We start from the raw sequence: 25,980 nt of genomic DNA on the forward strand, positions 1-25,980 counted from the left end.
TCAACATGGGACTGCAGGGCCAGGGATCAAACCCCCAACCTTCCGATTAGCAGGCAACCACTGAGCCACAGCCGCAGGTACAGTATCTTTACTTTATATTTTTCTCCCCAAAAGCACTCAGCATACAAATTAAGCTGCTTCACAACATTCCTCTTTGTCTCTTGGAGTAATCAGAAAGGACTAGTGATTAACACTGAGCGCTGAGAAGTCACTTCAACATGTTTCATAAAAGCGTGCTACACTGAATGTGATAATTACACTGATTCAAGTGTAGCCAGATCTATTATTGAAAAGTGACATGGAAAAAAAACTTGCCTTTCTATGAGAAATTTAGAAATGTGCTGATGAGAATATGAGAACATACACAAGATTTTTTTCTCCCAGATTTAATCCAGTATGTTTTTTAAGGCTGTTTTTTCTGCACAGAGGCCAATAAACAGAACACCTTCAATTTAAAATGCCAACATTTTCTGTAGTTTAATTACTATCTGTGTTGTGTAGATCTTACTACTCCACAGTGTAAAGGTTAACTTGCTGTTAAATCCATCTTCTCCACACAAGGACACAGTAGTACACTGTCACGATTTCTGTCTGTAAAGTTAATACAAATTAATGTTTTTGCACACTGCATGTACATGCCCTCAAATGAGAAGTTCAAAAGATGTCAGTAGCCAGAGATTTTTTAAACATGACATCACTGAACAATAAATTCTGATTTTTCTGAGTGGACCATTTGGTTGCTGGTCAGAGGAGAAAAGATTTGGGTCTTTGAGCTTTAGTGGGTAGGTTTTTGATATTATTGAACATCCACGGTCACGGAAAGCTTGTATCATGTGGACGCGTCAACAGTTTTGTTGTCCTTACTACAAAATCCTCATGGGGCAACAGAAACTACGCACTATAGGTTTAAGATTGGATTTATTACTTTCCTTTGACAGAAAAAAGTCTAAAAACTTTTTTTTTTAAAACAACATATCCAGACTTTTAGTCGTTAGTATGGGACAAGCTACAAAACCCCAAATTCCACATTTACCATAAGGCAGCTAACATCTTTTCGATAGAGCTTCCCTGTCTGGTTAATGGTCACACTTTTAGTCTACAACTCAATTCTATTCAATTCAATTTTATTTATAGTATCAAATCACAGCATCCCTTTATGGATAAAGTAGGTCTAGATCACACTATATAATTTACAAAGACCCAAAGATTCCAATAATTACACCATGAGAAATTCTTTAGTGCAACAGTGGCAAGGAAAAATGTCCTTTTAGGCAGAAACCTCGGGCCCACACTCTTGGTGGGCGGTTGTCTGACAGTGCCGGCTGGGGGTACAATGAGCAGTGAGGTGGTGGTTATGGTGCAGTGGATATGACCCATTGCGATACATCAACCAATGTGTCCCTGAGCAAGACACTTAACCCCTAGTTGCTCCAGAGGCATGCCACCTCTGATATATAGTAATTGTAAGTCGCTTTGGATAACAGCGTCAGCTAAATGACATGTACAGTAATGTCAGGCAATTATAGTCACCATCAAGATAATGGAACTATGATTAGAATTAGTAGTTGCAGTAGTTGTACTAGTGTAGTAGTGGTTTGGGCAGGACCACGGCAGCAGCTGCAACCATGATTTAGGTGCCACACTAAACCTAGGAAAACTGCAAATTTATCACAAAGATTATTGTTAAATCTTGTATTGGATTATCCTGCAAAATGGTGGATTATATATACTTTTTTTAAAAGGTATATAATTACAATGCCAATTTCAAAATCCTCACTTTCTACGATTTCAGCGCATGGCAACTATGGTTAAGGTTAGGGAAAGATCATTGTTATGGTTGACCAAAAGACACATCAAGTCTGTGATGAGATGCAAACTCTAGATCTTAGTTAGTCAGACGTGCTACATGGTCATCTATTTGCCTAAAGGACACACTACAAACTTCATTGGCACTGAACATGTGAATTGTGAGGTATGGAATTGTCCAATAATGGGCCGGTTTCACAAAGACATGTTTCACAAATAGAAAGTTAGATGTCCAAATTCCTGCATGGCAAATGACTTTCTAGTTCTTCATCTTAAGTAGGACTAATTTGCTATGAACTCTGGGTACACTAAGAGTTTTTCCAAACTAAAAACATGGCTGACTAAACAACTGTGTCAAACCCCTCAACGCAAGTTACTCAAATTAAGAAATGTTTTTCTTCTGAAAAAAATCAACAGTTACTGAATCATATTACCAGGAAACTACAGCAACTATTTACATGGAATTAAATCTCAATACAGTGCAGAGTCTGGATGCTGTGGCTTCTTAATGTGACAGGGCTCAGTACATCTGCAAACTGGTCAGTCAGGCTTAGGACAGGTTACTGCGTTCTTTAAAAACTCTTTCCCTACTTATTTCTCTCTCCAAAATATTGTTAGCAAACCACAAATTATGTGCAATGTTTTCCTCTTTTTTGTCATTTGATGCCACTGGTCAGCAGGTGTGTGTAATTGTTACCATAGAGACAATGATCTTACTTTTGACTCTTTTTTATTGTGAAACTGTTTCAATTGCATTAGACTAGCCAAACCCTGCACATGAGTCTAAAATCTCTTTTGTGAAACCGGTCCCTAGCAATATGAGGTTGGTGAATTTGAAGTGTTCAAGCATGACATCATCAGTGTTACTGTCTCAGACTTTGGAAAGCTCCTGCAGAGCCAAAGAAGACATTGTACAAATTTATAGAAGTTTTTTTACAGGCTGAGTAGTTGTCCCCTGAGTCGAGTTCCCCTTGAAGAAACTGCTATACTACTACTATTAAAGAATGTTGACCCACTATTATCATGATAAGGAAGAGTGGTGTAGATCCCATTGAAAATATCTTTATTTTTTTTTTAAAAGTTTAGAATACTACATAAATAGTACTACAGTGTAAAAACATGTGAATTGAAAAAGAAAAAAAATGTTTTCTATTTCTTTGTGCTGTGGCTGAGCAGTCTTATCTTGCAGGATGTCTTTGTTAGCAGCAAAGCAGAACAGAACAGAGCACAGAGGTTTGTGTTAAGCTAGATGGGGGAGATAGACAATAGTGAAAAAAAAAGGAGGTCTCTGTATGTAACTCATCAGTGTAACCATCTTTCTCTCTTTACAACATAGTGTGAGTGCAGGATTCCAGCTGTCAGTGAGTGATCGGTTTGCTTTACAAAAAAAACGTCTGTCAGGGTGTCGACTTCGTTTCACATCGCTCTTACATATCACATCTGACTGCTGAGCAAATGTCAGTGCAGTCAGAAGAGCCATACTGTATAGTGCACAAAAACAGATATTTTCCTGAACTAACTTCTGCAGGGACACTCGATAGTGGGAGATGTTCAACTGCTTGTGTTTTGTGTTTCACTGAACTCATCCAGTCAGTTCACAGTAGAAGGAGTAAAATAACTGCTACATCATGGGGTGAAATGCTCATTATGGTTGGTGCTGGAGTGAACCACACACCTACCTGTGTGTGTGTGTGTGTGTGTGTGTGTGTGTGTGTGTGTGTGTGTGTGTGTGTGTGTGTGTGTGTGTGTGTGTGTGTGTGTGTGTGTGTGTGTGTGTGTGTGTGTGTGTGGTGATGGTGGAGTGTTTGTCCATTACAGTTTATTGGATACACATTCTCTGTCTTCCCTGCAGCATGTACATAGTGTAACGATCTTCCACTTGGAAGCTGGACCCATTCACTTGCCTGAGCACGGTGACATGCTCATATGGATGATCTACTGTACTTTGCCCCTACACCCACACAATACACATGTACACACACACTTAATAAATTGGACTACCTCTGCAGACACAAAGCCTCGATGTGATAAGCATTGATCGTGGTGTTCGGCTCATATCACTAATGGATGTACTATGGTCCAGTGTCGTTGTTTCCAAATGATCTCCCTGGTTATGACACTAAAGGGCCAGTCCAATACAAACCACAGAGATAAATCCTTCTGGAACGATTCCAGTTCCTAAAATAGTGTCAGGGACTTGGGTAAAGGTACGCCACACTAAGAGAAAAGGAAACGAAGGGGAAGACAAGCGAGAATATGAAAGGGAGGAAAAATGTCTGCGGTAGTGCGGTTAAAGTGAGCTCCTATTAGGGCAGTGGAGGGAGAAATATTGGCCAGTGTAGCCCCATACCATTTGTCCTCGTCAGGATCTTAAATAGAATTGGGATCAATTATTCATAGGGTCTATAACTGGCAATAAATGTTAGCTGTGACAGTGCAGCCCGGGCCAGAAGAGAGACAAAAAGTGGGATTAGAAGATGTTATAAAGGGCCAAGTTTACAATTCTGGACAAAACAAATGAATAACCAATTATAGTTTAAAACTAGAAGTGACATTTAAAAGGCCTTTAGCTTGTTTGATGCCCCTTCAACTGCATAATAATCTGTGAAAACACAGTTCAGCCTTGACTGCAAAATAACCACAACAACAGCATGGATAATACCACTGAGGGCTAACAGTACCACACATACGCCTCGAAACTCATCCTTTAGTTCAGGAGAAGTGCATTATGCCAGGTTAAAGGAGAATTCCGATCAATTCCAAGACGTATCTCTGTTGTTTGTAAATTTGGAGTGCTGTCAGTAGAGAAACAAATGACAACAATTGGTACTGCCTACACTGTGTTATCCTCCTGCTAGCGTTATCATCCAACAGGCTTAAACAGGGCAAGTTTTAAACGTGTTTTTAGCATCTTAACATGTTCAAAATCTCATTAAAAGTGCCTAACTATGTGAAGTGATTCCTTCCGAGTGAACACAGTGAATCTGACTGCTGGAGATGTGAAAGAAATACATGAAAGTTGCGCTTATTCAGCTATGTTTAGTTCCTGTGTTGGTATTGCTAGGAGTGCTTCGGGACCATCTACATTCTACAACACCAAAAAGAGATACAAACATATTTTCAAAAATAAGCATATGCTTATTTTTTAAAAGTGCTGTAGTACAACTAGCAGGAAACAGGTTATAATTGAGGTAAGTTTGGAGTCACTACCTTATTTAATCATTAAATTGACAGCCTACTTATGTTTGTAGACTCTAACTGCCGTCTCAACACCGGAACTAAACCCAACTGAAGACAAGATTACAGCTATATCACGTTAGATTGTAGTGCTTAGCACTTTTCACCGTCAAAAATTGTAAATATAGGTTTCTGAACCAAACACTACCCAATCAGACATGTTTTTAGCAGTATTGCTACATTGGCAGCCCAATTAAACATTGTCATCTGGCTGCCAGATGACAATGTTTAATGCTGTTAGCCATGTAGCTACTTTAGTTAGCAGTGGACACTAATGTTATATAGCAGCAACTTCTATAAAAGAAAATAATGCTTTTAAACCAAATACTCCATGAACAAAAAAAATGTTTCAGGAGTAATGTGACCCGGAATTGGGAAGAATTTAACAACACTGGCAGCCAAGATGACATATTTTACTGCCGTAAGCATGTAGTTACATGTGACAATGTTAACACCACAATGGTTTAAAAGCAGATGATCAATCATAGAAGGCCAGCTTAGAGTTGCATTAGCCAAGAGTAGAATAAAACTGTTGAAACCGGAAGGTTCGGACTAGTTGGAAATCTGAAAGTTTTGGCTCACAGGGATTTGTCTAAAACATGGAAATATTTCCCCTTTAAGATTAGAAAAATGTTTTTAGTTTAGGTAAAACACCTGTCCCCTTAAGTAGTACTTCGGAACAAAAACATTTTCCCCGGGGGAAGTCTTGGGATTTCCACGCAAAAATGTTTTAGAACCATTTAGGTCCCATTTGCTGTATCTCCATCACGTGGGTGTTACCACTGGCATAACTCTTTAGGAGACTAGTGGCAGGTCCTGAGTGTATTGATTCCAATGAGAGAAGTGAACATGAACACAGATTATGACCGGTTCCTTCGCCCCAAAGGAAATATTGGACAAGTTTCACTGGCCACATATCTCCCAAACATTTTGACACTAAAATGACACAAAAAATCTTGTGAAAGCGGACATCACAGATAAGATAACAACAATTCACTACTAACAATTGCGAACAGCATAACATAACTCATTTTCATCATCATTTTCAGCAGTAATTACATAACATGATCAACTAAAGTCAGTGCAAGAACAGATTTCACTTCAATTCAATTAGAACTTCAGCATTACTGAGTCGGATGACATTGTTGACTGTTTTCTTCAGTGTTCTTCATTAAAACAATGTGATGTGATGAATCATACCCTGTCTCCTATAAATTATGTTTATATACCACTAATTCCTTTCCCCAAATTACCTTATGCTTTTAAGTCACTGCAGCGTTTTTCAACCATCCACCAGGTCTTTCTTATTTGAGTGTCTGAGTGCCTAAACATAACACCAAAAAACATTAATCCTTCTTCTTTTGCTACATGCAGATATTGTATTGAAAGAGCATTTCAACAAAAGGCATTTGCTGTTACAAATTAAAAGTGTATAAATGTAATTCCAGGATACGGGTTGGATTAATCTTCTTGGCCCACAATTGTTTTGGCAGTGCTCTAGTGTGAGTATGTAGCAGTGATGATTGAATACTAGTTTGAAATCTGTACTCAAAACCTCCATCAAAATGTCCCTTGTATACCCATCCTGGCTCAGAGACCCAAGCCTGTGGCGTGAATTATCACACAGAGACAGTTCTGTTGATAATTGACTGAAGAAATGCCAGGCACTTACTGATGAACATGGAAACACTCCACTGTGTGTCTCCAAATGGCTTTAGCGAGCTAATGGTGGTGTGGGAAAAATGAGCAGGGGAAGTAATGTAGCTTCCAGCTCAGCTCATTTTCTCGAAATGAAAGAGATAATCTGGACCCCCTGAAGGCCTCCGAGATTGAACGCTTCACAAGCGGAAAGGCCAAATAACTAAGAGAAATTAGATGTGAACCTGGGCCAAAGTTTTCTCATTCCACCCACCTCACATCACAAGCCTTACAGTGAGGAATGAATGTGAAGTAACAATCTAATTTTTTTATCCTTTATTCCCTCCTTACTTGTTTCCTTCATGTCTGTCTTCCTTCTCTCTTTCCTACTCTGCCTTACATCACTTCTTCTTTTGTTCTCCCCATCAGTGTTTGTAATAGAAGGCGCAGACAGAAATGCTGAACGTTTGTGACAACTGGGGCACTTTCCATCTCTACCCAGATGGACTGGCAGCCAACAGGCTTTCATTCCCACAGCTCCTCTTCTCCCCTCTCCTCGCCTAAATCTCCACAACCAGTGTGCTAAAGGGTTTGAAAGCAGGAACCAAGAGAATGATGCCAATGTATTATTAAGTATTTGTTGGGAATTCTTTGGAAATACATAACATGACATTACTAGTTGTTTCCAAGCTGAGATACCCCTGATAAATCCATACTGTAGGTAATAATGATGTGTAGCCTACAAAACAGGCAAAGAAAGCTAATGTATATATTATATAATGTGACACACTCAAGATCCACACCAAGGACACATATTAAAGCCCAAGCATTTTGATCGTGGATCACCTGGGAGAGTTGTTGTTGATATTGCACAGAAGGACATAAAACTGCACAGGATATACATGCTCTGCACTTATGCAACACGTTATCAGCCCAACATGCAGGACAAGTTTCTAAAGGTTATCGTGGTAGAAGTACTTTTCAAAGAATGTATTAACGTGGGCATGCAGACACACAGTTCCTATTTTAACAATCTAACCGCAAGGTGGGAAGCGCCTGGCGCAGGTGCAGTTAGGGCGTGTACAGATCCACTTTTGCTAGTTTAACAGCGGAAAAATGAGTCTGTGCACCGGATACATGGTTCAAAAGGGTTGTACTTAGTGTCTTAATTAATCATAGGTGTGTTTGGGGCGTAACATTAAATAAACCAATCAGAGTGTCATCTCCCGTTCCCTTTAAAAGCCAGGCGTGTACCTTGGCGCATTGCTATTATGACGGTGGATTTGCTAAGCGGAAAGGAGAGATTTTCAGGAGAAGAAACTGATCTGCTCGTCCACAAAGTGAACGCGTGCAAACAGATCATATCATAATACTATTTCACATTGTAGTATTTTTATATTTAATCGTTTGCATGTTTGCTTGTTGCTCTGCATCTCTGTGTATGTATAACAAGAATAGTGTGTGCTGTGCACGGGCCTAGGCGCATTTTACTAATGTGCTGTTAAAATAACAATGAAAGGCTGCGTTACTGACTTTAGACCAGGTTTTTGTTGGTCAATGGCATGATCACTTTCCGCTGCCTCAAGATAACAATAATCCAAGAATGCACCTGAAGACACCACCTTGTAACACCAGCACGCCCATGAGTGCATGGATGGGCACAGTTGCATTTGCTATTTTAACGCCGTGGGCGCTGGATGGGAAATTAACAACTGAGTCGGTCCTAAACTTGCGAAGACACTTGCGTTGGGCATTGTGCTGCATTGCACCAGGTGCAAGATAGAACCCACAGTTGTGATTTGATACTACAGCCAAAAACAAAAGCAATGTCTACAGTACTTTTGCCAATTCAATGACTGACACATCACTGAAGAATCCAAAACGATGCATCGGGCTGAAGAGAGAGCTTCAGCAGCTTCCATTTGTGTATTCTGGATTTTGGAAAAGAAGAAAAGGCCATTCACAGAGCTCTGACCATGAGAAGAAAGTTCATGCTGGTCATTGTGGATGAGGTGATGAATTTAAAAGTGTGACATCCGCTGTTAAAATATGTACCCCTGCCACTTCAATTATTTGGAGGATTGAAATTCTAGCTACAGATCTTTTGAAACATTATAAGAACTTCAAAAAAAAGCTGATGTTGTGTCTATAGCAGTCAATGAGTCTGATACTGCTCAATTGTGCATATATGTTAATTTTTTTGACAGCCAATGCTTTACAGAGAAATTGCTCCACATCAAGCCTCCAACATCGCTTATTCCGACAGCTACCTTCAGACATGTCGGCTGAGCATCACAATCTGCTTTTTAACAGTGACTTAAGGTGGCTGATCAAAGGCTAAAGCACTGAATTGTTTCCTCCACAGCAGCAAGCACAAAAAAGTGGAAACACACCTGACTCGACTGCTGAATGACCACTTTATAGGCCAAAGTCTGCTTTCTGTGTGACATATTCCATCCCACGAATATCCTAAATGTGGGACTACTGGGCAGAGACAAAACTGTCATTGATCTTAATGTAGTGTTGCTAATCCCCAACACTGACCTTAAGATGTAGTTGAAAGCTCTAAAAGGTAAGTGGATCTTTGAGCTGATATTATTTTTCTCACATGAACTGAGAAATTGTGTGGAAGGGAGCCACAAAGTAAAAAAGCATGTATGTGAAGGACATGTCAGCCACTACACTTTAGCTCTAAAACCACCCACTAACAGGTAAAATTGACAGCATATACGATACGTGTGTTCTCATCTGTCACAACTACGACTGTGTTTCCTGTTATTCCTTGGTTTTTGTGTTTTCCTTTCCCTTGTCTCTCCTGTCTTTTGCTGTTGTTTCTTACTAAGCTTGTTTTGTCAGAGCTTGGGCATGCTTCGAAGTTAAACCGTAGTGGCTGAACGCAGACCAGGGAGAAAAAAAACGTGTAAAACACAAATTTGATGTGACTTAAGTGTCTGTTGAATTAAAACAAAACAACAGAGGCGTTGCATTCTGCAAATTTTTACTGTCGCTGTTACTTAAAGTAGACTGATAAATCTCTATGGATGGTTGCCGTGAAAAGATCCGGGAAATGTAATTTTCTGTTCTCGTGAACGCATGTTAAAATCAGATGACAGAGTCGGAGGAGTAGAAGAACTCGAAAAGCCGTTACACCGGCTACAGCTCCGTTGTATCAGCACCAGTTGGTAATTGAGTTACCCAAGATTAGGGGTCTTTGAGCCAGGTACAGAGCACCGTGAGCTGCTGGTCGTTTTGGTGGACATTATGTTTAGGCACCAAAACGACTAGTTAATTTTATAAAAAAGATTGTGGTTTGGATTAAAACACTTCTAAGGGACACGGATTTCCAGGGTGAAAGTCCCACTCCCCCTTTTGTTCATGCTCATCCAAAAATTGATCAAATCCCTGACTCAAAATCGTAATCCGATCCGGGCCGTGAGTTTTGTAATCCGTTGCAGTCCTACCCAAAACGATTGTGATTGGTTTAAAGAAATGCAAAACAACCCAGAGCCTTTTTTTCTCCTATCCAGGAATGTATGTGCAGAAAGGCCAGACCTTACTCTGCAGTACTGTAGAAATAGTTCTGGCAATACCAGATTACCATCAAGCATTTAACTCCTGCAGCTCGTGGAGAGAAACTGTGGCGCCTCACTCTCAACACCGCCAGTGGCCGAGCCTTCAGAGCAGGTCTCTCTTCTCTGTGCTCCAGGATTATTGCCTGCCTGTCTGTTTGCTCTCCAACCCACCACCAGCTACCTCCAGCCAGCCCACGCCATTCTCCCTCATTTATCCACCCTGCTCCAGCTGGTTCAGCCAGCTACCTCCCCGCTCATTCCCCCTCCATTCACTGCTACCCTTCCAATAAATCCAGTTTTTCAATCATCTTTCTCCTATGTCTATGTCGGAATTTGGATCCGCACAGCATCAACCATCCACCTGATTTATGAAGATTTTCTTTTTGAGCTTAAAAAAAAAACTGAACGGAGATGCCAGAAATAACAATAAAAAAAAAAGTTGATTAATCACAAAAGAGCTTGACTTGGCTGAGGTGGAAAAGTTGGTGTCTTGAGAAAAGCAAAATACAATAAAGAACAAAGGAAATCGACATGTCGAAAAAAAATCACAACATACACGAAGCTTCCGGTCCACTGAAGAGACAAAAAATGGCAACAGAAAAAAACATCAGATCTGTGTCGAGCGATGAGGAGCCTTCCTCAAATTAACACATGACACAAAGGTAGATTTCCAAAAATGTGACGTAAAGATAGACTCTCTAAATGTCTCTGATTATAAGAAAACCAGAATAATCACAATGTACAGGAGCATCGCGGTAATCTGTACCACAAACACAAAAACCACAAGAGTGCGTACATGGCATGGTAATCTTTTTCTCTATCTCTTTTCCATTTGATGTGCCCGGCCCCACACTGCAGAATGCAGAATCTGGACACCCTTTCCCTGGCTGATCCCTCAGGACCCACAGCCCTTTCCAGCTCCACATAGGAAGCCCCATGCATTATGCATCACCATCCAGGCCTATTTTGGAGCAGAGAAGCAAAAAATACAGAGGAACACAGAGCTTCCCGGGCTCCCTCAGTCAGTCCCACAGTTGCTCATGTTTCTCTGGAAAACGAGGTCTCATTCCGACTGTACGCAATTACCAAGAGGAAAACATGAAATATTTAGCATTGTCATCCCCTTCTTCCCCTCTTTATTTTCCAGCTCAAACTTGCAGAGGGAAAAAAAAAACTTTACAAAAAATAGTGAGAGCTTACAGTATGCTTTTTCCTCTGGATGTTCCTTTCTTGAGGTGGATGGGTAAGGAAGCACCACACGGTGGTTTGGTGGAGGTCAGGATTGCAAGATTTCCCCTCAGGGGACGGGATGACACACGCAAAGGTGGAACATGGGATTTGATTTATACTCCATGGACGTGGTGGGGAGAATGGGCTCAGATGCAGGCTGGTATATGTCGGATCAAAGCAGGCGTCCTGGAGAGAGATGATGGTCAGGCATGGCAAGGCATTTAGCATGCATAAATGAACAAACAACCACAGGCAAGTGCGTACAGCACATGCATACATTTATGACATGTTTTTTTTTTTTTGAAAGCACACATCTACCACAAAGGTGACCTTGACACAAAAGCATGTCCCCACGGGTACCATGTTCTGAGACTGTGTCTGTGGCCCGTGAATAGGCCCCGTCTATTGACGTCAAGGTTTTCCAACCTGCAGACTTATTATTTTTTGCTCACTGCCCACTATTTGTGAATGTGTATAAGCCATAAAAAGGTACTGGCACTGACCGAGCTTTTGTCCTCTGTCTGAAATTGTAAATGTCATTGACCACGAAAGTGCAAATTTCTGGTTATTTGTGTGCGTGGGTGCGTGCGTGTGTGCATGCATGTAGGCACGCATTCCTTCTGTGCGCGCAATCCCCCCCTAACGTAGCTACTTTTCATCTGGTACTGACACATGTAACACCACTGCTGTGCTTCTTCTTTCTTTTTTTTCTAAAAGGCTTCCATAAGGAGGATAAAAGCAAAACTCATTCAATTGTGTGGGAACACTGGAGCCCTTTCAATTCTCACTGGGACATCAAAGCACACAGCAAGACGCTACACTATTAGAGTCCATGGGTGGGATGAAAATACATTACAAATATATCTACTTTCTGCTGAAATCCATGACTAGGGTTTCATAACAAAGCAGCAGACTTCTCTCCATCAAATGTAGCCTCTGAGGATTGTGATTAATCTAAAATTTGATGGTTTTGAAACATTGGGGAAGTAGAAGAGATAGGGGACAAGGGGGGTGCTGTGAGAGCTGCATGGGGATGCAAAGACTTAATACACTGCTTTGAATGTCACGCTAATGAAACAAATTGAATTGAATCACACAGGATATTGAAACTGTACTGCAGAGAGTGACAGCTTACTGTTAAAAGATTAGGCTGAGACAGAGGGATAAAAAAGGTCAACTTTCAGAGAGAGAGGGAGAGATTGGGGAGAAATGAAGAGTCGCGGGAAAAAACACACAGGATTACTTGCAACCCAATGTATATGATGCTTGTTTAAAATAAGATGCCCCGGGTATCAACATACACATCTGCTCTTGTAATGCACAGGGTAGATACGCTGGAAGGTGTGAATTGCAGCCAGGTTTGTGCGGAAATGTAGAAACACATTCAACACGCACAGGCATGTGTGATCAACTCACAGACAGAACAACAACGCAGAGTGTGTATGTGCGTGTGCCTCCAAGGTTATGGGGCGCAGGAAGTGCCATTAGGTGTGAATTAGGCAGAATTAAAAACGAATCCGCTGTCATGCATTATTAAAACTACCCTAATTGCATTTGCATAAGTCTAAGAGATGCTGTGTACGTGTGCCAGCATGTAAGCATGTGTGTGCATGTGCAAGTGGACACAGTCCATCTAGGATTACGTGTCTTTTTCTAAATCATTTAAATCTAGTTTAAAATTCTCTTGTCTTTGTCTTGATGTTTACTGTAAAGCAGTAACCTCTTCTCTTCAACCTGTTCTTACAACTCACAAATTCCCTCCAATTCACCTGACGAAAGCAACAACCCACAGAGAACATTTCTCCACCAAGTCGTCCCTTGGTTACCAGATGGCTCTGTGTCATCTTAACTTTGATCCCAGTATAACATGTGGTACTGTTTTGCACAGAGACAAATAAAAAGGCAATAACTTGTGATTGCTTTCTCTTTTTTTTACGAGGAGCTTTGACTTATGTAGCAACATTGCCCCTGTGTGGTGAAAGGAACAAAATAGTCATTGAACCTTGAATAAAAGCAATCCCCATGTCAAAATGTGTTTTTTGGTGGTTTCATTAAAGTTTTTTTCTTTATTGTTTTAAGATTGTTTTTGGGAAATACCGCCTTTCATGGAGAGGACAGCTCAAATATGAAAGGGGAAAGAGATAGGGAAGACATGCAAGAAACCGTCACAGGTCAGACTCAAACCCAGGACCTTCTGCGTCAAGGAAGAAACCTCTATGTATGTGCGCCTGCTCTGCCAATTAAGTAAACCATAGCTGGGGTCATGTGCATTTTTTGTTTTCCAGATACAACCCTGGTTCTCAAACTAGGGTACAAGTACCACTGGTGGTACGCAAGCTCCCTCTAGTGGTATGTGGATGGAATCTCTTGTAGTAAAAAAAAAAAAAAAGTAATTTAAAAACAATACTATATAAAATAATGAAACATTTTCAATAATTGTACTTAAACTATGATCAGTTAAGAGTAATTTAAAGTTTTTGTTTAAGTGTAAATTTTTTTGTGATATCCGATTGCTACCTCGTTACTACGTTCATGATGGAGTGCACACACAAAAAGTATTGAGAAGCCCTGTTGTAACTAGGGGTGGGGGGGAATCAATGCAACATAGAATTGCGATATTTTCCGTGAAAATACTGTATCGATACTCGGACGCCAGTATCAATCTGTTATTATATAAATTGCACGTGACAACATCACTTTTTGGTACTAGAATAATACATTCAGCTACTTTTTCAGTCCACTAGATGGAAAATTGATGTGAGATGAACAAAGCAGAGACATGATTTTAAGTTGGAAAAAAAGTAATGAATTCCAATTTATCGCAGATTATCGCAATATGTTTAAAACCGTATTAATATTGCATCGTGACATAAGTATCGTAATAACATGGGGCCTCTGATGAATCCCACCCCTAGTCCAAACTATAGTTGACGTGCACAAGTGTCAGTCGCTACTTGCAGCGGTGGAGAAGTCTCTACAGCATCTGCTAGAATAGCAAACAATGCAAAACGGTGAGTAGATATGACCCGATTTTTTATTTAGTTATAGTGAAAAAGAGAAATTAATGTTACAGCATGGCTGTGGCCGCCAACAATAACTCGTTTTCTGGAATAAACCTGCCTCCTGCGGTAACTGTCCATAGCTAAATAGGATGGGCCTTTGCTACTCTATTTTAAGGTGGGCCTAATATTTTCTGAAGTGGTAGGTGGTGTAAAAGGTTTGAGAAACACTGAGATCCAGCATTTTATTGTAAATTTTAAATCACAACATTAAAAATTACTTTATAGTCTCTGAAGATTTTGGGTCATCTATCTATTTATCCAACATTAAACACTGGTGATTTAATGATGAAGCAACATGCTTGCAGGTAAGATTAAAATGTGTCTATAAAATCAATGCATCTTATCAGCGCTGATAAACCATGACACACACCTTTGGCCCTCCACATACAACATCATCTCAACATCTCAAATTACTGTTGCTGTCAGTCAGAGCTCTGTACTGTAGTTGCACTTGCAAAACCATATCATGGACGCAGCATTTATTACTATATGCTTGCTATGTGAGCAATCAGACTTGATCATTGCTGCTGTGGAGTGACCGCCTTTGTAGAAGTCTGAGATAAGAAACATAGAAGGTATAGGAGGGCAATTCAAGATCTATTTCACACGTCCTAAACATGAACAGTTAACTGCAGTCTAATGGTTAGACTGTAACCTTTAAACAAACCAACTAGCAACTTTGCATAGACCAACATTAAGCAGCTCAGATGTACATGTGCTCACAATCTCTTGTTGATAAAGCAGCTCCAGTTGATTCAAGCATACACAAGTGTTTTATCTTGAATTCATTCTTAAAGAAGCAAAAAGTCAAGAATCTTGACATACACTTCTGCAAAAAAAAAAATACAATTTAAAAAAAAGAAAAAGGCTTTAACTGCAGTCTGGTAAATACTGCTGTGGAGTTGCATTTGAGTCAACAAAATGTCTTGCCTTGAACTTTGTTCTTTGATATGAAACCAGAAAGGAAGCTTTCAACTGCAGGCCCAGAAAACAACAGGAAAAGGAAGGAACTTCCGCAGGCAGCTTACATAATCAGTACTCATCTCTGTACCTGCTCCGCTCTATCTTACCTCCATTCCCGGAACATTAGAATAAGTAATTGCTGAAGCTGGCTTTGTTGGTAGGAAATAGGGATTGAAGTAAAGTGCAAAAGACTCCAATCTGTATTGATCCCCAGTGGGGAAATTACAATTCACTCTCTGTTTTATTAGAAATCACTAGACAGAGGACCTATTCATGCACAAATGGAGAGATGTTATAGTGAGTGGGCTGACAGTGCTAGACCAGCGCCCTGAGCGTGTGTGTGCGTGTGTGTGTGTGTGTGTGTGTGTGTGTGTGTGTGTGTGTGCGGGGGGGGGGGGGGGGGGGGGGGGGGGGGGGGCTTGCTTAGGAGCATCTTGGCAGTGCCCAGGAGGTGAACTGGCATCTCTCTGGTTCCAAACACAATTCCCTACGGACTGAGCTACTGCCACCCCTAAAATGTATGTACATGTATGCAGTGAAGGAGTGTGTTGACAATGCACAATGTAAACCAGCACGTACAGTTTTTGCCAGCTGCTTACACATCTACAGCAAATGCTTAGACAAAAGCATCAAAACCTTTACTTTTGTAACCATGCCTTAAACAAAAGGCACCAAAAGTATAAACACGTGTTCTGCTTTGCACTTTGTTTGCAATTCTGCAACGCATTCCTTGCAAAACACTACACACTGTTTCTCACATTAGACACTTTGTTCAAGATTGAAAACTCTTGCAATCATTTGGAAAACACTTCTGTTGAAAATGCAAATTGCTATCTGAAATTGGGGAAATATCCCCTTGTGTGGCACCATGACTTAGTCTGCAAGGAGTTCTCTATCACCATGCCACTCTAGGTCCCTACTTGACCCCTGACTCCCCATTTCTTCGATTGAGAAATTATTTTCAGTCTGGCGTTGAAAAGTTTCCAACCGCAAACTACATGCCCGAAGGCCCTTTCTGCAAGTAATGGAAGAGTAATCCGGAGACATTGAGGTGGGGTCAGGACTGGATACATCATGCAAGGCGATATTCCCCCGTTGCCTGGCCAGGGATGATACTGTGAATGAGGTGATGTGGCCAGACAGACCCTAACAGAAGGCGGGATCCACAAACCATCCACCTCATCCTTAGTCCTGCTTTGCCAGACCATCCACATGCTGCAAAGTGGAGGAGGGTCTGGCTAGTCCACATGGCATTCTGGGAGGAGAGAAAAATGTGCTCTGGTTTATTGGCATTTCTTTAAACCAATCACAATCTTCATGGGCGGCGCTTAACTCCACACAGAGCCACTGTAAAATAGTTAACTGAGTAAAAATAGTAAAAAAATACTAAACTGAGTTTTCTTTCTAGTGCGAGAGAAAACTCAGATTTGCAGATAGTCTACACTGGAGAGAACAGAGGAGAACAAAGGAGCAGTTGGCCTTAGTCCTCATACATACATACATCGGAGTTTAAAATTCCAACACAAAGAAAGCGGAAGGTGACGAACATCTGCAAAAAGACTTTCCTGCGGCACCGACGCAATCCCGGAAGTGGAATGTCATGGCTATGGACTACCCCATCCATGACAAAAAAAATGTTTTGTTAACCATTGCACTGTAATTTTACTGAAATTATTTTTTGTTTAACCCTTGTGTTGTCTTCACTTTTGAGACCCTCTCGTGTCCCTCGGGTCAAACTGACCCGGGACTTATTTGGGGTTTTAAAAACAATTCTTAAAATAAAATGTTACTTCATGATCTATTAACAAATATTGTCTTTATCTCAATTTCTAACAGCTGAGGTAACATCTGTGTTTAGGGAATGCATCAGTCTCTACTAGCACACAATTAAACATGGAAGTGGGGTTTGTTTTTTGTCATAAGGTCATAATTCGTGTTAAAAATCCACCATGGAAAAAACATAAGTGGTCACATCCAGAATAATTTTCCAAATTGAGTCAGGAATACATGTTTATCACAGAAAATAAGCTAAGGCCGATGATGTTCAGGTAGAAAAAAATGTAACTTGTTCCATTTTTCTTCTTGTAAAAATTTGAAATGGCTCAATTTGACCCGAATATCATACAAGGGTTAATCACAGCAACATATTGTATTGACTACTGAAGTGTAATTCTACTTTTCTGTGTTTTTGTTGTAAAAACCTGCAATGGAAAACAATAAACTGTATATATTTCTTTTTGAAGCCTTTCTATTTTTGCATTCATTGAAATGTAAGTAGATCTATTCTGTACTAAAACAATCTTTCACAAGAGCCTGTATGAGCAAATAGGTATAAACGGTAGAGAGGGCAGTGTTTTATTTAAAGTACATCAGTGTGTTGTTGCTGCTTTCAAGTGGTGGATGTGTGTATCAATTTCTTGCATGAATGTCATTTTGAAAAAGAATTGTTACTTTGTGATTGCAGACTTTCACCTTGACATAGAAGATATTTATCTAAGCTATATTCTAGAACAAGGGTATGTAATCGGCAAAATCGTATACACAAACGCACTACTGTCCTGAGGGAATTATCAGGCGGACCCTGTCCTTAGTCTACCCACACACACACACACACACACACACACACACACACACACACACACACACACACACACACACACACACACACACACACCACACACACACACACACACACACACACACACACACACCACACACACACACACACACACACACACACACACACACACCCACAACACACACACACACACCCCCACACACCACCACACACACACACACACACACACACACACACAGTATATAAAGGGCTGGGCTTAAACTGTCTCTCTCAGTGTGATAAGCATTAGCGGCAAAACTGCTACCTCCACTCACAAACCATCAAAAAATGCCTGCAGACTACAATGGACGTTGGGAGATGGTGAGCAATGAGAACTTTGAGGAGACCATGAAAGCCATTGGTAAGTTGCCAACTCTTACAGCCTGCATAATGGAATAGAACATGAGACTGTAGCTTGTTACTACCTTCATTAAAATCAGGAGTCAGTTAGAAGGCTTCTTTTTAAAGATGCAGCCAATAGGGAGGGAGGCCTGCACAGAACATTTGGAAGGTGTGTGACAGAAAGAGTGAGAGAGCAGCTGTGTGAGGGAGAGAGAGAGAGAGAGAGAGAGAGAGAGGGGGAAAAAAGAGGAATGCTGTGGCACTGCTTCATTTCCTCATTGAGCTGCTGTCAGGCCAGGTTAACCCTGACTCTGTGAGCGGTTGCCGTCTGTTACCATACCAAATAAATATTGATTCACTTCCTTTCTGCATTTTCATCCTCCTGAGCCGCAGAAAAGGAAGACAGATTCCGACCCTGGATCAGGCAGCGGGCCAGCACGTCATTAAAATAAAGAGAGAGAGAGAGCAAAAGAGAGAGAGAGCCCATAGCTCGTCTCTCTTCCTTTTAGCGCGTCATTGATCAGGCCCAGAAACACTTTCATTATTCACGAGTCTATTTGCAATTCATAAAACAACCTCGATACACTCTGCTGACACTAAATCCGGGAAATCCTGAATGCCTCCACCTCATTTCCATCGAGCGGAGAGGAAAATGACATCCTTATGGAAATGGGTCAAAAATATTATTTAGATGGGTAAATATAGGGACCTCATCTGTAAGAGTGATGGGAAGAAATTGAATTTTTACGTTAAGGCAAATGGGATATGAATATCTAAATGGTCGGGGGTGGGTGGCTCTCAGGACAATGCTGAGCAGGGCTGAGGAACTCATTTGACTCAAAGCAAGGTCATTTTTAAAAGGTAAATGAGATTGTCAAAAGGACCAGCAGGTGAGGAATCATAATAAGTGGCCTGTGGTGTCATGCGTGTCTGTGGATGTGTCTGTGTACATAAGATTTTAGTCTTTAAAGAAGTCCAACTACACACCAAAATGACAGATTAACTGCTACCACTGACTCACTTTAATCTCATTTGTTCATTCTTGCAGACATTGACTTTGCTACCAGAAAGATAGCTGCCCACCTTCATCAGACAAAGGTGATCGTCCAGAATGGAGACAAGTTTGAAACAAAGACCCTGAGCACCTTCAGAAACTATGAGGTCAATTTCACCGTGGGAGAGGAGTTTGAAGAGTTCACAAAGGGCCTGGACAACCGAAAACTCAAGGTGAGGCGTTACTTTACACCGAACTGCTTGAGGAAAGCGCTATTGATAACTTGTAGTTATATAATTATGGTGAAAAGCAACCCTAGATCTACATCTGACAATCATTACAAAAACAAATTAATTGAATAATAATAACCAATACAATTTTGCCTGTGTGTTTGTGTGGTGTCAGACACTGGTTACCTGGGATGGGGACAAGCTGGTGTGTGTTCAGAAGGGGGAGAAAGCTAATCGCGGCTGGAAACACTGGATCGAGGGAGACCTGCTACACCTGGTGAGAGAAAGTGTGACACAATGGCTAAATCATGGGAGAGCTGTAAATGTTGTGACTTTTTTGCCAGGAAATCAGATGTGTGAAATGTAGCGTCTCAAGTCGGCCACACGAAGAAAAGAAAAAAGAAACCTTTACCCATTTAATTGCTTGATGAGATATTTCCCAACCCTTGATTAGACCAGACTATCGCAATAACAATAAACAAGATGATTAATCACTATCTAGAATATATAGATGGAAGCTCTGCTTGATTATGTAACTAAGAGAGTCATTTGTTGCATCATGTTGGACTGCAGTCTAAAGGTCTGTGTTCTCTTTCAGGAAATTACTGTGCTGGACAAGGTCTGCCACCAAGTATTTAAGAAGGCCTAAAAAGTCAAACCTTATCTTATATGTTTCTGCCTATTTATGAAGACCTGTAATAAATTGACTTAATGCCACTGTTGTATTTTATTGTGTTTTTATGTAGCCTATGTATGTACAATATGTATTTATGTAGGGATGTATTCATGTAGGGGCACAAAAAAACCTTTTCCTTCATTCTGGACAATCACATAAAATCTTAATTTTTCAAGGTTAGGCATTCAGATTTTAAAACTGACCTTTGCACTGAAAGTTTTCTCTTATACAAAAATGTCTTGGATATTTGTACAAAGTTATGTAATAAGTAAGGCACGGTTAATGCACGGCAAACAGTGTCGAAATAGTTTAAGTTTCATGTTCACCCTAAAATTCTCAGAAACATTTGCACGAGAAAAAGGACCAAAAGGCCATTTTAATCCATGGCTAATATTTTCCATTCACTTAAATGTACAATATGTAATTGTCTTCCGCAAAGGGGACTCTCAGTTGTTACTGCTGTTGTTAACACAGACTTGTGATGACTTGTGAAGTTGTGTAGTGGGAACATGGCAATTGTTGTCTTCAGTGTTAACCACCATTGTATTTTAAAATGAATGTGTGCACATAGAGAGTAAATCTATTAAATTTGTATAATGTTACATTTAGTAACATTTATTTATGTCATGTTCTAATGAAATTGCAGCAGTTTTTCCCAGATAATTACTTAGATTCTATTTGTGGTGGTAGCTGACTGGGTGTAATAACCTCACATAGTTAAAGTATTGCCACCAAGCCTTAGCATGAGCCTAGCAACATATTGTAGGAAACTGGATTCCTATTGAAAGGTGGCATCTAATTAATGAAAAAGTGAAGCTGTGTGGAAGAAAAATGTTGTACTGCTACTGAGTATAATTCTTTAATAACTTTAATGTTTTGACAGAAGTAAGAGCAACTATCACTCTTTTTTGTGAATCTTTTTACTGTCAAATTAACATTGTCTTACTGTCACTGTTAATGCAACAACAATTTTTTCATACTTTCACAGTATTCTACAGTCAAAAAAACATTATATAGCTGTTTTCTCTTTTACAGTATCCTGCATTTGACTGATTTCTTTAGTTTGTATTATTTACACATTAAACCTGTCTTTGACCTAAATGAAAACTGGCTCGGCAGATTATACACTACCGGTCAAACGTTTGGGGTCACTTAGAAATTTCCATTGCACTCTATTATAGACAGAATACCAGCTCAGATCAGTTGCATTGTTTTTTTCAACCAGGGCAGCAGTTTTCAGATTACATTATGTGCTTTCATATTTGCAAAAACGTTCTCTAATGTTTTCTCAGTTAGTTTTTTTAAATGATATCAGATTAGCATCATGTGCCATGTGGAACATTGGATTAATGGTTGCTGATAATGCGCAATGTAGATATTGCATTAAAGTCTTGCCACTCAGATCAGCTGGTATTCTGTCTATCATAGAGTGGTATGGAAATTTCTAAGTGACCCCAAACGTTTGACCGGTAATGTACATAGGAATAGTCAAATAACATACGATTACATGTATTTTTGTTGGGAAAGAGGCTATAATAGATTTTACTTGTCTTAAAATACCTGTCCAAAGCTGGCTACAAAAATGTACCCCACACCCTGATTTAACCCCAAATTTTAGTCAAATTATCCCAGGCTGGAAGATCCAAACAGAAAAAAAGCTGTGTGTATTTTCAGAAATAGAACACAAATAAAACAGTAAAAAGTTTGCATCATGATGCTTCATGAATTCACTGGTAAAATGCATTTTAGCCAACACATGCTTAGATGTTTAGAAAATAAAATGAGCGTGTAGCATAGACAATCAACTGATATTCTTGCTAGCAGCTGAATTGTTCTATCATAGCTCATATTTAGTAATGTAAACAAACTGGAATCAACCCTGATATGCTTTGCACCAATTTATGAATTAAATAAAGTGCTAACGTTAGGCCTACTCACCAAATCATTAAGATAGGGAAGAATGAAAAAAGAACGGATCCATCTTCAGCTCAGGTGAAAATGCTTTTACCAAAATGCAAACTGCATGAGACTGTTACTTCAGCTAGTTCTAAGAAACGGTCGTTATTTAATAGATTTGTGTTAAACGTAAAGCGCTTTAGGCCTATCAATAACAGGTTGAAATCCTGCTGTAAAAAACAGCAACCATTACGGGCCAAAGGTTATGTGACGATAACGACAATTTCTCTGGGTTTGAACGTTGTTGGAAACATTTGGGATGATGTAAGTAACGTTACACAACTGAACACATAACATAGTTAGGCTAGCTACATCTTTGAATTGTAGGGTTTAAGAGTCAAAAGAAAACTTGGTGGGTTGTTCCAGTAAAGCATGTATTTTTTGCAGTGCAGTCCGATCTTACAGGTACAACTTACGGGTACAACATGTTCTGCTTCTCTGCCGGATCTTGAGCTACTCCCACAGGAAGCGCTGGAGGATCCACGTCGCCAAAAGAAGCTGCGTCAAGTCAGACAGCGACAGAGAGATTATAACCGGAAACTGGGTGTTTTGTCTTCAAAATAAAGGCCTCACAATAAACCAAAAAATGTGTTTCAAAATGTTGAACTGTTCAATTAAACAGCGTCAAAACTTATTAAGTTGTCACCTCAAAATTACATCTTTAAGAGACTTACAGATGCATGTTTATTACAGTCTGATTTACATTTTGTGCAACACCCATCAAATCAAATACCATCAAATGCAAATGAGCACCTACTTTATGGGTAGCTTTTAACATTATTCACACAGTCAGCCCTCCCATGCACGCTTGCACAATATGCATCCCTTTAAACTTTCAGGTTGATATTTATGTAGGCAATGCATGTTCATGTCCATTTCTTGTTTATATAACTAAACAAACTATAACTATTACTTAATGCTGTTCTCTGTACATTGATAAGAGCCAGTGAAAGCTGGAGTCAAATTTCTTGTTTGCATACTAATTGACTAATGAAGCTGGTTCTGATTTTGATTATTACAATGCTGACAATTAATTCCCAGATAATAATAATAATAATAATAATAATAATAATAATAATAATAATAATAATAATAATATCATATTTTACAACATGTTGCTGATTAATGGTGAACTACAAGATCATATTAGATTCCTTATATAGGCTAGTAATATAGTTTTGTGTAATTTATTTCATTTTTCAGAGAGCAGGAACTACTTTGAGGTTTATTGTGAAAGGAAATACCGGAAGTTGCTTTGTTTTTATTCCTTGTCGCTTGGTTACAAACTTTCTCTACCACCGAGTTCCCCGAGTCGAAGCCTGCCCGACGAGGGCAACAGGGAAGCGGGTCAACTTACTGGACAGCACTGCGGAGACTCGCTGACGTGGAAAACATGGTAGGCGGAAAAAAGAAACAAAATGCTTAATCATAACTTTGTTTGTTTATTGGTTTCCTTCCATGTGCCCCATGTGCGTACTATGACTATCTATAAACCACATTCCATTTGGAAACTCCATTCAAAACACAGTACACCTAGCCTACACGCAGCCACAAAATAACCGAAACCACTGCACTTATTTTAGAATCAACAAAGACCAGCACAGAAAAAAACATTTTTAATTTTTACATTGTATGAAAAAGTTGTTTTTTTATATATGTTTAAATGTCTGATTGTTTACACCCCATTACAAGAAAAATAATAATATAGCCTACTACAGACACACCCCCTACATGAGACAGAACGACATGCAACATTGTATTAAAAATGTTTACCAGTTAAAATATGTAAGTCAAGTATGAATTAAAAGGGCCAACAATGCCAAAGTACAGGCTGCTTATTTAGTGTTTTCACAATCGTATGGCAAAGGACGCCCGCCATTGTTGAGAGGAGCTGATTAGATAGATGCTGATTAACATATATATTTTTAACCTTTAAACACTGTTCGTTGCTACCCCGCTTTATGTACTGTTCGCTGTCAAATTTGACTGGACAGTTTTAACTGTTCTTATTTTGACATAAATTGGCCTACAAATGAAAATGACGAAAAGTATTTTTAATAGAACATTTATTGTTAAATGAACCTTATAAGAACATTACCATCTGCAACGTGGGTGTGTGTGTGTGTGTGTGTGGTGGTGTGGTGTGGTGTGTGTGTGTGTGGTGTGGTGTGTGTGTGTGTGGTGTGTGAGAGAGCAAAATGTGAAGAGTAGTAGTAGAGTATGTGAAAGAGATGGGTTCCTATAATTTACCCAAGATTGATTTGTTTGGCAGGTGTGGTTCACATTGGGGGAGACATACATTAGTTCAAGAAAACACTGCGCTCCCATAATTCACTCTTAGCTCTCTTGTGGAATGTATGATTCATGTGTAGAATAGGCAAACAAGCACAGGAAAGTTGTAGGAGTGTGTGTGTATGGAGATGTGTGTTTGGATGGATGAAAATTATACTCTTTCCCATTCATTTCCTATGTCGGTCATTTTTTACCGTAAACAAAAAAGCGTGACCAAGTTGAAAAAATCACTTGAATTTCAAAGAAAGTAGTCACAATGAATTGTATGTGTTCAGATGCCTTTTTTGTGAAGGATATCATAATGTCTTCAGGCAATCTGATGAAAAATGCCATATTTATGGTACAGGGAATGTGTAAATCAGTCATTTTTGACCGAAGCAGTGTTAGAAGGTTCATTCTTTTTCTGTTTTTGTTTCTCATTTTATATCATAGCCTCTGCGGTTGGACATCAAGCGAAAGCTGACTGCTCGGTCTGACCGGGTGAAGAGTGCAGATCTGCACCCCACTGAGCCCTGGATGGTGGCTAGCCTCTACAGCGGCACTGTGGTGGTCTGGAACCATGAGACACAGGTCCCTCAATCACTTCTTTGATCAGTCACCCATTCGCTCATTGAGCTGTTTTTTCACAAACACAATCACTCCATATTTTTTCATCCAAGCTTTTGATTATCTGATGGAAATGAAGTCTGTATAATGTTAATCTGGTCTGACTTGTGTGTGTGTGTGTGTGTGTGTGTGTGTGGTGTGTGTGTGGTGTGTGTAGATGATGGTGAAAACCTTTGAACTGTGTAACCTGCCTGTCCGAGTAGCCAAGTTCGTAGCCAGGAAACACTGGGTCATTGCTGGTGCAGTAAGTATTGTGACTCAACTGTAGCATTAATGTACTGTATGTATTCAAAAAATATTTAATTTCAGTTACCTTTCTTTTCGGCAGCCGTGGAAGATTCTTTACTTAAGTAAAAGTACTAACACCCCACTGTAAAAATACTTAATTAAAAGTCCTGTACTGAAAATGTTAGTTACGTAAAAGTATGTACAGTAAGCATCATCAGTAAAATGCTCTAAAAAAAAAAAAGTATTAAAAGTTAAAGTTCTCAATGCAGAATAATCCCCACAATTTAGAAACTAGAAACAATCCAAACTGTTCTTTTAGTGTCTTATTGGCTAATCATTTCAGCTGGACTTGTAGGCTGTTATATTGTTTGGTAGTTTAATTTTAAGGAAACATCAGATTTTATAAAGTACATGTGTTTTGTGTGCAAAAATCTTAACTTGTAAAGTAACTAGTAACTAAAGACTGATGAAGTGGAGTAAAAAGTAAGAAAATGCTCTCTGAAATGTAGTAGAGTAGAAGTAGAAAGTGGC

The 25,980-nt window shown here is 39.7% G+C and overlaps 2 protein-coding genes across 2 annotated transcripts in view; both read left to right on the forward strand.

Annotated features, from left to right (window-relative positions):
• Nucleotides 1–18,344: 18,344 nt before the first annotated feature.
• On the forward strand, nucleotides 18,345–20,345 carry LOC116687157 (retinol-binding protein 2). Its single transcript, XM_032512338.1, has 4 exons — nucleotides 18,345–18,486; nucleotides 19,516–19,694; nucleotides 19,867–19,968; nucleotides 20,290–20,345. Exons 1-4 carry the CDS (start codon nucleotides 18,414–18,416, stop codon nucleotides 20,338–20,340), a joined length of 405 nt encoding a protein of 134 aa, XP_032368229.1. The 5' UTR covers nucleotides 18,345–18,413; the 3' UTR covers nucleotides 20,341–20,345.
• Nucleotides 20,346–23,592: 3,247 nt separating this feature from the next.
• Nucleotides 23,593–25,980, forward strand: part of LOC116687155 (coatomer subunit beta') — a 14,878-nt gene continuing 12,490 nt past the window's right edge. Inside the window, exons 1-3 of the mRNA XM_032512336.1 lie at nucleotides 23,593–23,719; nucleotides 25,048–25,185; nucleotides 25,379–25,465. Coding sequence (XP_032368227.1) covers nucleotides 23,717–23,719; nucleotides 25,048–25,185; nucleotides 25,379–25,465 — 228 coding nt within the window. The 5' untranslated portion in view covers nucleotides 23,593–23,716. The remainder of the gene's footprint in view (nucleotides 23,720–25,047; nucleotides 25,186–25,378; nucleotides 25,466–25,980) is intronic.

This window comes from Etheostoma spectabile, chromosome 3 (assembly GCF_008692095.1).
Source record: "Etheostoma spectabile isolate EspeVRDwgs_2016 chromosome 3, UIUC_Espe_1.0, whole genome shotgun sequence".
NCBI classification, from domain to species: Eukaryota; Metazoa; Chordata; class Actinopteri; order Perciformes; family Percidae; genus Etheostoma; species Etheostoma spectabile.